Source organism: Manis javanica, chromosome 1 (assembly GCF_040802235.1).
Source record: "Manis javanica isolate MJ-LG chromosome 1, MJ_LKY, whole genome shotgun sequence".
Taxonomy (NCBI): Eukaryota; Metazoa; Chordata; class Mammalia; order Pholidota; family Manidae; genus Manis; species Manis javanica.
In genome coordinates, this window is record NC_133156.1 from 156712045 (window position 1) to 156726070 (window position 14026).

A 14026-nucleotide genomic window follows, 5' to 3' on the forward strand; every position below is an offset into this window, starting at 1 on the left:
TGTGACTGGTGAATGAGTGGCTCTCCTGCAAGGGCAAAGGGTGAAAGGGTGCATGGGTAAGGGGTAACCTACCCTCCCACAGTAAGGAGTTTAGGATCCTGACAGAAAGAACATGGTGAGGATAACACACCTCTGAACTAATTGGGCAACCGGATGTCAGTATTCTTGGGTAGGATTTTCCTCACCCCAACCCCCAAATTAGGTATGACTCCTCTTTAGCCAAGTACAGCTGTAGGCAGCATGTTTAAAGGATATTCAGGTTTGCAGTAAGCTTACATGCATCGTTATGTATGGCTACACATATCCCTATTTTTCCATAGCTGTTCTGTTTAATTTGTTTTCATTTCCACTTTCTAGGCCTTTCTGCCTGCACATACTTATTTGAAGAAAAATCAGGTGTGAGCCCTTCTCCCTGCAGAAGGTTCTGTATATTACACAACACTCACTCAGGGATTCCTCAAGTTACCATTTCGCTCTAAATTAGCCAGCACTGTGGTTTCTGGCTGGGGTGGGGGTGTCTGGAGAATGAATGGAGGTGAAGGCTCCATTCCCTGGGTACTTTCATTTCTCTCCTTGAAGCCTCAGGTCAAGGCCCAGGAAAAAGGGGGTATCATCTGTCTTCTGGTCTCTCCCTCCACTTCTACCCCCTCACCTGCAGTCCCTCCTCAATGACAAATAGAGGGAAACCCAGAGGGATGAGGGACATTTGTAAAGAGTGCTGACTGCGGCTGGCCCTTGCTCCATGAAAAGCAGAAAGCCCATTTCAGGTGTAGGCTCCTCAGTCATTTTACGGATCCACCACTTCCACTCCTCTAGACTTCTTTGGATTCAGGGCTGTTCGCTTTGCATCTCACTTGCTAAAAACACCCAGGACAACTATTAAATAGTTCATGGAAGAGTTAAAGGCATTTCTCAGGTTTGGAACATTTTTAAAGTCCTGTTCGGAAGTAATCTTTGAAGACTACAAAGTATGATCAGTAGGACTGACTGATCAAGTTTCAAAGATTTCTCTTCCCAAAATATTAATTAAAAATAGTTTGTTGATGTTATTTTGTTCAGGGATGGATTTTTTTCCCTATTGTAACTTACAGTCTCAAGACCAAGCTAGCAAGACATTTATTTTCACTTTGTTGGTTTCCTGGTGATACTATACTTTCTGAATTAGACCTATTTATTTTTTTAAAACTCTGCTGGAGAGTTTCCAACCTTGGAAATGTACATGAAAAATATACTCTCTCCCTCTGAGGTTCTTACCGGGACGGAGGGGAACAAACTTGCCTGGCCCCCACTCACACTTTGAAGTTACACTGACTGAACCTGGGTAGAGCCAAGGTGGCAGGTTTTGGCACCTTTTATTTCAGTGTTGGTGCAAGGCAAGCTCTTCGAAATGAGTATCTATTCTATTTCAGCGTGTCATGTTCCAGCTGACGAACTGGGCTTGCCTTCTGTGAAGAGGCAGTCCTGGAGGACTGAACTAATGTGCGAACTCCCAGGAAGCCCTTCATCACAACATCCCTTGCCCTTTTGTTTTTGTTTTTGTACTAAAATGATGTTTTTGCTTTCCTCTCAGCCTCTCTCCTGTGATTTTGTAGCTACAGCAATGAAACATGGACAACAGTTTATCTTTCTTTTCGTCTTTGGTAAACATGTCTCCTAGTGGGACCTCACAAAGCCCCAGACACACCTCAGGATGTCTCAGTCCTCCCGCGGTCACCCAGGGATTCATGCCTTACCCGCAACAGCTCTCTCTCAATAGATGGGCCTCTCCCAACTTGCAGGGGAAGGGGATCCACTTAGGGAAAGCTCCCCTAATCAAAAAGGACCAAACTCAGGTAAATGATACTGGATGATGCTGGTAGCTAGGAAGCCATGAGCTGCTAGCATCTCCCTGGGTTTAATTCCTCTTGAGAAGGAGGGAAGGCACACTTCACAGACATCTCTAAAACTATGGCAACTAAGAAAATTTTACTAATAACATGTTGGTGTATTCCCAGCCAGCTCAAATTATTTAAATTTTAGTCTTGTTCACATGTGCACATACACACACCAACTAGGATTACATCACTAGTGCATTTCCACTGGGCAACTCTGATGGCAGCAGCCACCACTAGCAAACTTATTTTCTGAAGAGTCAAAAAGAAAAAGAAAAACTTCTCCATCCCTTTTAATGGACATTTTATACTGTTTAACATCTCCAGAGACAGTTATTGGCCAGACACCCCTGCTCCTTTTTCTAGGAACAAGTAAACCCTCCTCCAAGACACAACTATTTTTAAAAGCTAAAATTTCTCTTTCCAAAGGGGGAAAAGGAATTAATTCCATTAATGAATTACGTACATGGAATGTGGCTTGTCTAGGGCAATTGTATTTGTAAATAAATGGCTTCCTGTTTATAATGCAGGTTTTAGTGAAAAGCAACCCTAATGCCCTGAGCACTTAAAACAGCAACTATTTCAACTCGGTTTGATATCCACTGCGTTTTTTTGTTTTGTTTTGTTTTGTATTCAGTAGAAAGAACTCGGGTTAAATCGAGTCGGTTGGGGGTTCATTATTCTTCCTAGTCCAAGTCGACCTGGGGAAGAATCAACTCTAAAGTTCTTAGATTTGCCAAAGTGTAAACTAAGGGGTTTGGTTCCCCGGGAATGTCCTGGGAACCGACTCGGGAGTTTCGCTTTTGCCCCTGGCTCTTTCTAAAGCTGACCACTGCCTCCGTTTGCAGCGTCAAAAGCGAGGCCTGCGCGCGATCTGGTTGGCGGGTGGACTGGGCACCGACCTGCTGCATGGCACCCGCGCCTTCCCCAAGGCCCGCGCTTGCCTAGCCGCGCTTGCAGCGTCGCGGCGCAGGCCTGGGGCGGGCCCGGGGTGCAGGAGGTGACCGTGACAGAGCCGGGCACACGCAGCCCACTCGCCCTGGCGTTAGGAACCGAGGCAGGGGCCAAGCGCCCAGGGTGACCCAAGGACTCCACCGGCTCGGTGCTGGCCTAGCGGCCCGAAACTTCACAAAGCCGCCGGCTTCGCCCTGCCCTGCTCCCACTCCGCTGCCCCAGCTTCCCAGGCCTCCGCGCACTGCGAACAATGCGACCTCCCGCGCACCAGGCAGGTCCTCTGTGACCCCACCTGCCCTCACATTCGGAATGTAGCAAAGGGCTAGGCTCTCATTCGGAGCCACCGCGTCCCCTGCCTGCGCCGCACCCTTGCGGAAGAGGCACGAGGTCGCCCTTTCTGTCCCCCCAGACTCGGGTCTCCGTGCTGGCCAAAGTCTTTGAAGACCCAGGGGGTCCAGCTCTGTCTCACCGTGTCCTGCGGGGCTCCCAGGCCGGCGGCGGGGAGGTGGACTTAGAGAGTTGGGGTCAGCAGACCCTGAACTCAGCCCCTCTGAACGCTCAGGTCCGCAGACGGGGCGCAGCATCTGGATTCCCCAGATAAGGAGGCTGGCCCTACCACGGAAGACCAGCCCCGTCGAGCACAGTCGACAAGCATTCCCACCGTCGCTTCCCCTACGTGTCCCCCAGAATCACCGCCAGGGCCTCTGGAGACTGAGCCTTTCGGGCGCAGCAGCTCCCTTGACCTCCCAAGGAAAATTTCTCAAGTTTTTATTTCTCCCTTGCTTGAGTTCTTACGCTTTGTCTAGCCACCGGCCTTGTCCACTGTTTTGTCAACTGTACGTTCGTCGCTAGGGCTCCAGAGTCCTGAGTTTCTCCAGAATCAGGACAATAATTGTTACTGCCAGGCTGGGGAACGAGCGCAGGATCAGAAGAGAGCGGTCTAAGGCGGAGAGTTGAAATGTTGATGAAAAGGGTATTTCAACCTGTGTTTCAGAAAGTTTCAGTTGACAATTATCAGTAACCCCGATAGACAACTCCATTTCAAAATAAGAAAAGAAAAGAATTTACTACTGCTCTTGAAAAGCTGTTATTTTTTACATCGCTTTTAGGAAGATAGATGAACAAAACATCGCGTTTCAAGCCATTTTGATCTGTAATTAAATGGCAGGATCGGTTTGTATTCTCCTACGGCTTTTACAGAAGTTGCAGCGATCCAAAGTCGGGTTGCTGTGTCAGAGTGGCATTTTATTAATGAGAATACAAAAAGCTTGCATATTCTTAGCCCTGCTTGAATTTAGTTGCTAAGCAACCGGTGTATGGTAATTCATCCGCGAAATTTAAATCTTTGAGAAAGGATCGTGCGTTTTGCTGAATGGTCGCCACGAGGAAAACAACTTGTGGGACTGGCAGCAGCTGTTCCGGCCGGGCCGGGCCAGGCCGGGCGGGCGGGGATCGGGCCACCTCCCCGCGACCGCCACCGCCCCACCCCAGCACCCGGCCTGCCCCGCGTCCCGGAGAGAAGCTGGGCTTCGGACGCCGGCTCCTTGGTCCGCAGCACCAGCCGGCTCCGCTCCTCGGCCTCCCATCCACTTGAGGCAGGCCCCGCATCTGAGCACGCCGCCTGCATCCCAAGGGCTGAGAGGCCAGGCCACCAGTTTCAGGAGGCCCCTGGCGTCCCCGCACCCATAGGCAGGCGGCACGCGCGCGCGCGCGCACACACACATACACACGCGCGCGCGCACACTCGGTCTCCGCGCGGACGCCAGTTGCCCTCTTCCCAGACCCCTCTGAGGTCACTTCCAGAGCCGACTCTTCCCTGAAGAAGACCCGACTCATCAAGAACGTAGCCCACAGCCCTCCAGAAGGCCAGGCGGCCGCCGCTGGCCGGCAGTGACATCATGGGCTCCTGCTTGCCACTCTCGAGCCCATATTTTAGGATACAGGAACAAACACGGATGTGAAATCAAGAATGAAAGAGAGAGTAATCTAATTAATAGGCCATGAGCCAGGCTAACAGAATCAAAGATTTGATTACCCAAGTACCCTTCTTGCTATCTCCGCTCTCCCCCACCCCCAACCTCTTCCAGCCTCCGCACGGTTTCCTTTCCTCGCCTGGAAAGTCCAGGAGGCAAACCCCGAGCCCTCTGATTTCCTTATTGAAATCAAGATCAAGCCCACGGTGGAGCTCCGCAGCCTGGAGGTCACGTGGCTGACCTTCAGGCCTTGGAACAGCGGCCCTGAGGAACTAGACCAAGTGACCTAGGGAACTTGCAGCTGGAGACACCACCGGCGTGAGTCACTCTCACCACCACCACCTGTACTGATTGCTTATTCTGTCAGTAACAGGGCTAGGAGAAAGGGCTCTTCACTCCCAGCGGTCTGACGAGGATCTAATTTAAAAAAAAATTCCACCATTTTTCTACATCACCTTGTTTCTGGGTCACTGATACAGTCTTAACTTCCCTTCAACACACTTTCCCCAGCATAGATGTGAACACAGCCAGGTAGTAGGTTTATCACTGATACTTAGCATCTGTTCTAATCGGTGCAAGTTAGCCACGTGGATTTCAGAGAAGAAGAGAATTCTTTAATTTCTTCTGCCTTGAAAAAAAACAGGGCACCTCCTGAATAATTAATTTCAAGTCTGAATCCAGTGTCAATACTTGTTGCATCTATTTTAGAGTTTGATTAATTACCCTGGAACTTGGGCAAACTAAACTCCATGTGGAGGGGCTGTTTCTGCCTTCAATTTAGTTCTGAAAGCTACAAGTTATTGATGGATCTTACTCTATTTACATACAAATTGGTGCAAATATGCCCATATCTTAAAGTGCATTTTGTATAAATATATAAAAGTGTCATTTTTGATTTAGCTTGAAGAGGTTGATCATTTATTACAAAAATAAACGAATAAATACAACAATATATTGTTGCTTCAACAGGATAAATACTTTACAAATATATAATTTAAAAAACAAATTTAATTGTTAAAATTATTTAAAATATTACACTTATCAATAAAACTATCAATAGTATATACTGCATTTAATATTAGAACCAATTCTCTGAATGTTGAAAACCATTCATACAAAACATTATGAGCATGGTAATGAGCAAATGCTAGAGGCTACAGGAAAGCAGAGGGAATCTCTGAGATCAATAATGAACAGTTCTATTTTGGAACAAAGAAGAAGTCCTTGGCTAAAAAAAAAAAGGCAGAGCAACAACAGCGAAGTGACTATTTTAAATACACCTTGAATGATTTATCGCCCAGACTTGCAGGGGGAGATGGGTGGGTGAATGAGATGGTGGGAGCAGACCACTGATGAAGAGCCACAGGAGACTGCAAATTATAAATGGGCCTAGTTTGGGATTAGCCAGATTGATGGAACAGAACTTTGTCACTTTCCTTTGGGTTGGAAAGGGAGGAGGGGGTGGGTCGAAATGGAGGAAACAAATGGGCACTTTACGAAACACAAGACACTTACACTGCAAAGGAACACAATGACCAAATTCATTAAAAAGATCTGGTGATATATAACAATATTTTCATTATTTACATGTGTAACAATATAAGCCTCAGCACAAAACCTCTCAGTTGTATCTGCCCTCTTGTTTTTCAACCATGAATTTCATTTTGTAAATACATTCAAGCGGTTGATTTTTTTTTATAATAGGGAGTGCAAGCATTAGCTCACTTAAAAAAATGCGAAATAGTGAAATATTGTGGGCTTGTTTTCCCAAGCTTCTCCACTGAAAAGTTACTCTGTTACCCCAAGTCAGGTCTTATTTCGAAGTAATCAGCAAAGATTGCTTTTTAATAGAAAACACTGTGAAATCTAATGTTAGCTCTTTGTTGTCAGCCAAATCAAGTAAGCAAAGACCTCCTAAAATTTTAAATAGACCCATTCTCTGTCGAATCAACCACTACCATTCCTATAGGGAAAAGAGGATTTCATCTCCTGAGCCAGTAGTAGCCACCTTATGAAAACCACCACAACCAATCCCCAGTTTTCCAGTAAGGCCTTCTTTGCCTGCCCCTGTAGATCCTCAAAAAATGATGAAGTTTGTCCCCACCCCCAACTCCAGACTGTAAATTTGCTGGGCACAGAGATTACAATAGCAAGAGGAATAGGAACAAGAAAGCAAAGAAAGGTGAAGTGTGGCTTCTTGTTTTCATTTTTCCCTTCTCTCTGTTTAATAAATATGGCCTTTTTCAGATTTCACAAATCAAAATGATTGTGATTTTTAGTACGATTTGGTATTTAAAATAATGCAACCCAATACATGGCCATCTGGCTGGGCTTGATTTATGAAAGTGACAAAGGGTCTGTCTGGAATAAATAACTGTTCCTTGTTGCTCTCACAGTTTTCCGGGATTTGTAACCCCTGCACCAATAGCACAGGGAGAGCGAGTGAAGATGAGAGAGGGTAAGAAAAGTGAGTGACAGCTAAATGAGATTAGGGGGAAGGTAACCTATAATGTCATTGCTTTATCACCCCTAAGTACTTTTTTTTTAAAAGTATAATACGAAGGGACTCAACTCAGTAGAGCCTTTTGCATTTTTAGTACTCACAGCCCGAGGTATTACACTTTCATTTTCCCACATTGTAAATATTGATACATTAACTTGATAAATGTGACCCACTCTGCAGGGTGTATCTAAAGAGTGATCAAAAAAGCTAAAACCCCCAGCCCCAGAAAAGCAGATACAGAATTATACTGGGGAAAGACGGAAACCCAGAAATATAGAATCTTTAAGTCTGAGCTGGTAATCACACTGAAGGTAATGCAGTGTGGACCAAAATCAGGATTTTAAAACTTCATTCTTTCACTACAGGAAAAACCAACAAACCAAAAACCAAAAACAGCTTAATGATTTTAACTTAATTACATATTGCTTTTCATGGGAAGTAATTGACATAAAACAGTTTGTGGACTTGTGAGCTATTCCTCACAACTATTAGTCTTCCAAAACAAACGGGGAAAGAGACACAGCAATATGGTGGCAAGGAGAGGAAACGGAGAGGCTAAACTTGGTGGGGTAGGGGTGCTCCTTATTAACTTGAAATAACTAGTAGGCACATTTTTACTGATGATGTAGTCCAGTCTTCTAGTAAAGATGGCAAAGACACAAGTATCTCCAAGAAAAGGAGTTGTACTCAGACAATCTCATCTAAAAACACTAAAGACACCCATCAAAGTGAAGGGGGAGAAAAATATGTGAAATTTATGGATTAACAAGGCGTGACTGCTATGTTAAAGTACTAGCCCGTCTCTGTCACTTCTGTACTTCACTCTAGATTTCCAAATATAGGTTAGGCGGAGCAGGCTCCATTTCCTCAGTGCTATATCACTTTAAGGATTTGCATTAGTAAAAAAATATTTTCTAAAGAACTCTTTTCTTCCCACACAGTGTTTATGCATCAGACACAGACTATTTCATTCTAACAAATTTATTTTCTCGATCAGCTCTTACGGAGTCACTACTCAAATTAAATTACAATCAAATGATCACATCAAAAGATACCCTTATTACCTAACAACTGTCCATATTTTCATTTCATTTTGATTTGTGCTCGTCTGAAAAAAACACGTAATACAAGATCTGGGGAAAAATAAATTACCGTTTTGCAGCAGTTCATAAGTATTCTGAATAAAATATTAAAAGAAGTCATTTAATGAAAATATAAAGCAAATATTTTTAGATCAACAACGGATCTAACAATTCTATATTGCCGTCTTTTGAAAAGTCTGTTTATTAAAACCTACCAAAAACACTGCTTGGAAATGGCAGTATTATATAATCACATCCACAGCACCCATTCAATCAAAGTTGGCAACGGATTGAGGAGAGAAGTCCAGAGAAATGCAGCGGCTGGTGCTCAGTCTTTCTAAATCCCTTTATCTGAGTCAGTCCAGAAATAAAAAATTAAAAATATTAATAAAAAAAATATTAGCGGTGGAATCTTTAGGCAGCATCCACCTGAGTGGCAGCCATTGAAGCCGGGGTTGGTGGCCAGGCCTTGCTCTGCGCCCAGTCTGCCTGCCCGCGCCCCAACTAGGCTGGGGCCTCTCCCACTCCTCACTGGACGTCCCCTTAACCCTCGGCCATTCCTCTGCTCTTTCGTGATCTTTCATTTCCAAGGTTACTTTGAGGATACTTCTTTTTCTTTTGGCTTTGCTATTCAGTCTGGTAATTTCAGAAGCTGTGAATTTTTTTCCAGGAGACTGTTCTTTTTTTTCTTTCCTTCCCAATTCATAGTCAATTTGTCCCCAAATGACTTTAATATGGCCAAGAAAAACAGGGTCCCCGAGCACAGAGCCATCCACTGATTAAACCTGGTGCCTCTGCTTTCTTTCGGGTCGCTCCCAGTAAAGAAAGTTCGGTGGATCGCTTTAGGCAGCCCTTTGGAGGGAAGGAGTGGAAAGGAGGGGATGCTGTTTTTTTTGTTTTGTTTTTGTATTTTTTTTTTTGGAGGAGAGGACGCGACAGGTGCCAGGTGCTGTCCACCGTTGCCATGTAGGATTTCTCAGGGTGGGGAAAACCTCATGAGTGCAGTTTTGGTGCGCTAGGCATCTTCACCATTCTTTAAAAAGAAAAACAGAAAAACGCAACACCACCACAGTAGAAACGATATCTCATGATCGCCCCCTTTTTCTCTTCCCGGTTTGTTTGTTATGTAAAATGTATATAAAACAGTGTGGGTATTTATTATGCTTCTCTTTGTTTTGTGTTGCCCCTCCTTCCTCGGACTTCCGAAAATGTCTCCTTGGTCCTTCTCTTTTTTTCCTCCAAGGGCGGGAATGCCTGTCTTTGGGCGAGGAGAGGCGCGGACCGGCCCGGGCCCAGTGCGGCCCCGATGCGGCCCCGGGGAGGGGTTGGCGCGGCAGCGGCGGCGGCGGTGGGGTTGGGGGTGGCGGTACTGACAGCGGCGGCGGCGGTGGCCCTTTTCGCGCGGCGTCCCTCGCCTTCACTGCACGCTCGTCTGCAGTCCGTGGTGCGGTGGCGGCGTGTCGGCACTCACGGTGCCCACCTGGGAGTAGACGTCGTCGGGCGTCTGCTGTTGGATCCCGGGCGGCGTCATGCGCTTCTCCTTCTGGCGCCGGTTGCAGAACCACACCCTCACCACCTCCTTCTCGAGCTGCAGGCTGTCGGCCAGGTTGGTGATCTCCTGCGCGGAGGGCTTGGGGCACTTGAGGAAGTGGCTCTCGAGCGCGCCTTTGACGCTCACCTCGATGGAGGTCCGCTTCTTGCGCTTGCGGCCCTGCGCCGCGATCTTGTCGATGCTCGTGGGGCTGCCGGTACTCGAGTCCGCCTCCTCCAGCCACTTGTTCAGCAGCGGTTTGAGCTTGCACATGTTCTTGAAGCTCAGCTGCAGGGCCTCGAAGCGGCAGATGGTGGTCTGCGAGAACACGTTGCCATACAGCGTGCCCAGCGCCAGCCCCACGTCGGCCTGCGTGAAGCCCAGCTTGATACGCCGCTGCTTGAACTGCTTGGCGAACTGCTCCAGGTCGTCCGACGTCGGCGTGTCCTCGTCCGAATGAGGGTCGTGGCTGTTGAGTCCGGGCCCCGCTCCACCGCCGCCGTGGTGCGGGGGGCCCTGCGCGTGGTGCGGGTGGGGCGGGTGCGGATGCGCGTGGTGGTGATGGTGGTGGTGATGTTCAGCCAGCTCGGGCGTGTCCCCGCGCACCAGCCCCGGGTGCACCAGGCTCTGGGCGCCGCCGCCCGCGCCGCCGCCGCCACCGCCCGGCCCCGGGGGCGCGCTCAACATGCCGTTCACCGTGAAGCCCCCGGGTTGAGAGTAGAGCAGACTCTGCGGCGGCGGCTGCTGGCCCCCCGCCATGGACGGGAGGTGCGCGGCAGCGGCGGCGGCGGCTGCTGCTGCTGCTGCTGCGGCGGCGGCACCCCAGCCCCCAGGGTGGCCCTGGTGCGGGGGCGGGGGCGGGGGCCCGAGGTGCGGCGGACCGCGGTGGTGGAGCGCTGTCCCCGCGTGCAGGTCGTCGCGTCCAGCGCCGCCCTTCACGTCGGGGCCCTGCGGCGGCGGCGGCGGCGGCGGCTGGGGCGGCTGCTGTGGGCTGCCGGCCATGCCCACAGCACTGCCTGACCACGGCGAGCTCGCCTCCACGGCGGCGGCGGCGGCGGCGGCGGCAGCGGCGGCGGCGTGGGGCAGGGCGGTGACCCACTGGTGCGCGTGGCTCAGCATATGGCCGCCGTTGCTGGCGGCCATGGCCCCCTGCATGAAGTCGCTCTGGACCATCTTGACGGAGGCCGGGTCCCCTCGGTAAGCGCCCGAGGTCACGGCAGCGCTGCCGGGTTGCATGCCGCCCCCGCCGCCCCCCGCGCCGCCGCCGCCCGCGCCGCCCCCACCGCCGCCCCCGCCGCCGCCGCCCGCCGCGTCCGAGTGGACAATGGAGCCGGCCGCCAGCAGGCTGTTCCCCGGCAGGTAGGGGTTAGAACCCCCCGTGGCCATCCCGCTCCGCTCCCGCCACCCCACCCCCCCCACCACCCCCCCCGCCGCAGCAGCAGCCCCGGCCGCCGCCGCCGCTGCCGCCGCCGCGCCCCCCCGCCTCCCGCCTCCTTCTCTGCCCCCTCCCCGGGCCCCTGTCGGCCCCGCCGCCGCCGCCTCCTCCGCCGCAGCCGCCTCCGCCCCCGCCGCCGCCGCCGCGGCCCGGGGCTGCAGCTGCAAGGCCGCTCGGCAGGGCGCGGGGGTCGCCGGCCGCCCTTGGTCAGCAGCCGCAGCAGCAAGAGCCGCGCTCTGGGGAGGGGGGCTCGCTTCTCGGGGCGCGCTCCGTGGCCGCCCCCTTCAGGGGGGGTCGTGGCCGCCCCCCAGCCCCGGCGCGCTCGGCTCGCTCCAGCGGGGCTCTCCGGGCGGGGCGCGGCCTGCGCTGGGCCCTCGGCCGGGGGCGCGGGCTCCCGCTCCTCCTCTGGTCCTCCGGCGAGCGCGGACTCTGCCCGGCGCGGGGCTCAGTCCACCTGCCCAGGGAAGGTTTCACGGGCGGTAACAAAGAAAGAAGCCGTTCCTTTCTTTCTTGACCAAACTGTGGGTGACCGGCGAATGGGGACCCACTTCTTCCCTTGCCCGCTGGCTTTGCTCCTCCTCAGGAACACGTTTCACGCGTTTTCCTTCAGAGTAGTAAAACTTTTTTTCGTTCTTGAAGGCGTGGTGATGCCGGCTGCTCGCGTGTGCGGAGAGGAGAGGCTGGCTCCTGCTCTCCCTCTCTGGTCTCTCCTTTCAAGTTTTGTTCTGTCCTAGGAAAACTTCTGGCGATGGTGCATATCTCTTAAGTTGCTATTGCCGGAGCTCTTGGTTGCCTCTGAAACAAGAGTCCTTTTTCATCCTCCTCTCAACAGTCACAGTCTGATGCGACATCTTTCCTTTTGGGCAGAAATTAGGAAACAAATATAACAAGGAAAAAAATGAACAGGAGAAAAAGGAGGTCGAATTGCTCTGTTACCTTGATGCTGACGGTTGGGGTTGGTGTTTTATTTTTTTCCCAGCTGTTGTCTGGAGGAGGAGGAGGAAGAAGAGTGCATTGGTGGAAGTGGAGGTGTGTGTGTGCATATAGGGGATCCTTGATACACAACCAACTCCAGTGGGCACGTTGCACGGCTCGTAGGGTGCACCGACGGCGCTGGCGCTGGCCGTGCCGGAGCAGAGTTGCAGCAGGAGCTTGTTCTGCGCCCTGGTTCGCGTGCTCTCTCTCCCTCTCTCACTTTCCCTCTCCCTCCCTCCCGCTCTCCTTCTCTCTCCTTTCGCCCGCCCGCTCGCGCTGGGTTCTGACAGTTCGCTCTCTGTCCCTCCCTCTCAGAGCAGGGACTATCGAATGTTTACCCTCCGCCGCGAGCGCGCACCCACCACCACACTTTCCCAAATACAAGGAAGTCGAGCACCAGGGCCCCCGCTGATTGGCTACCCGCTGTGTGATTGGCAGGCCCGGAATGACTGGCTCAGGACGCGCGGCCCCCTTCCGGCCGTTCCGATTGGTTGCTTTTTAATTTAGGCAGAGCGTCGTAGAAGCTGGAAATCTGTCGTCCCCCACCACCAGCCTGCCTCCCCCCACCTCCACTTTCTCCACCCGCCTCTCCCCCGCCACCCCCTCCGCCACATCTTAACTCTTAGCGTCCGGCCGAGGCGTTGACGTTCCCTCCGCGGCTCTAGGCGGCCCGGCCGCGATAGGTCTGGGAAGGGGGAAGAAAGGGGAGAGGGAAGGGGGCGGGAGGGGTGGGAGAGAAGGGTGGGGGGAGCCAGAAGGAAAACGAAGAGGGGGAAAAGACCACGAAAAACAGCAACCTACCCACTCCACCTAGTTCTGCGTTGTGTTGACGCCCTCCCCGCCCCACCCCCCTTCCCGCAGATTTGTAAAGTGCGCGGTGTGGATGCACCCTTCACGCCAATACCTATAGGCAGATGTGTCCCCAGTGGTTTCAAAGTTTCCTTTTTCCTTCACCAGCCGGCCCCCATCTCTGACTCGGCGGGGGTGGAAGAGAGAGCTCTCATGGCCAAGAGCTTGGGTCGCGGCAGTGCTCCTTGGAAATCCGCCACCGCAACTTTCCGCGGCCGCTTCGCGCCGGCGGCGGCCCCCTTTGTTTAAGTTCTCGGATGCCATCATCTGGGAAACCTGCAGCCCCGGACCAGTGCGGTGCTCGCGCGTGCAAGACGGCCGCAGGCAGCCGCGGCGCGCGTCCCCACCTTCCCTGCCTCGCTCTCCCCCCGCCCGCCCTCTCTCCCCTCCTCTGGGATTCACGCGAGCAGCGTGCGTGCCCTTGTGAGTTTGGAGGGTGCCGGTCAGCGGAGCCGAGCGATGTATTTGAAAAGGAATCAGTCCAACCTTTCCCTATAGACACCTCGTAAGTGTATTCCACCCCAAGGGCGTTAAGGAATCGCGATTGCAGCAGGAGCCAGCCTAGAGAACAGAGGTCCACTGGCTTCGCCCTCCGCCGCTTACACTGGGATGTGTGTGTTTCAGTGTGGTTATTAGTGTTTTCCTTCTCGCTATTCTTAGGCACGGTGGTGCTCTTTCTTTCTTTTCTGTCTCAGTTGGGTTTGCGTAGCGGATGGGGCGGGCGGCGACAAACGCCTTCTCAGCCCCAGCCTGGCTGAAAGAGTTAAGGGGGATGGGAGGGGGAGTGCGCGGGGTAGGCGGGAAAAGCGGGGGTGGAGGACTCGGCCAAGCGGAAACGCTGCACAGAGGAACC

The 14026-nt window shown here is 51.9% G+C and overlaps 1 protein-coding gene across 1 annotated transcript; it reads right to left on the reverse strand.

Moving 5' to 3' along the window:
• Window positions 1-8675: 8675 nt before the first annotated feature.
• Window positions 8676-11309, reverse strand: POU3F3 (POU class 3 homeobox 3). The gene has a single exon (XM_037020040.2). It carries the CDS (start codon window positions 11298-11300, stop codon window positions 9801-9803), a length of 1500 nt encoding a protein of 499 aa, XP_036875935.2. The 5' UTR covers window positions 11301-11309; the 3' UTR covers window positions 8676-9800.
• Window positions 11310-14026: the final 2717 nt, after the last annotated feature.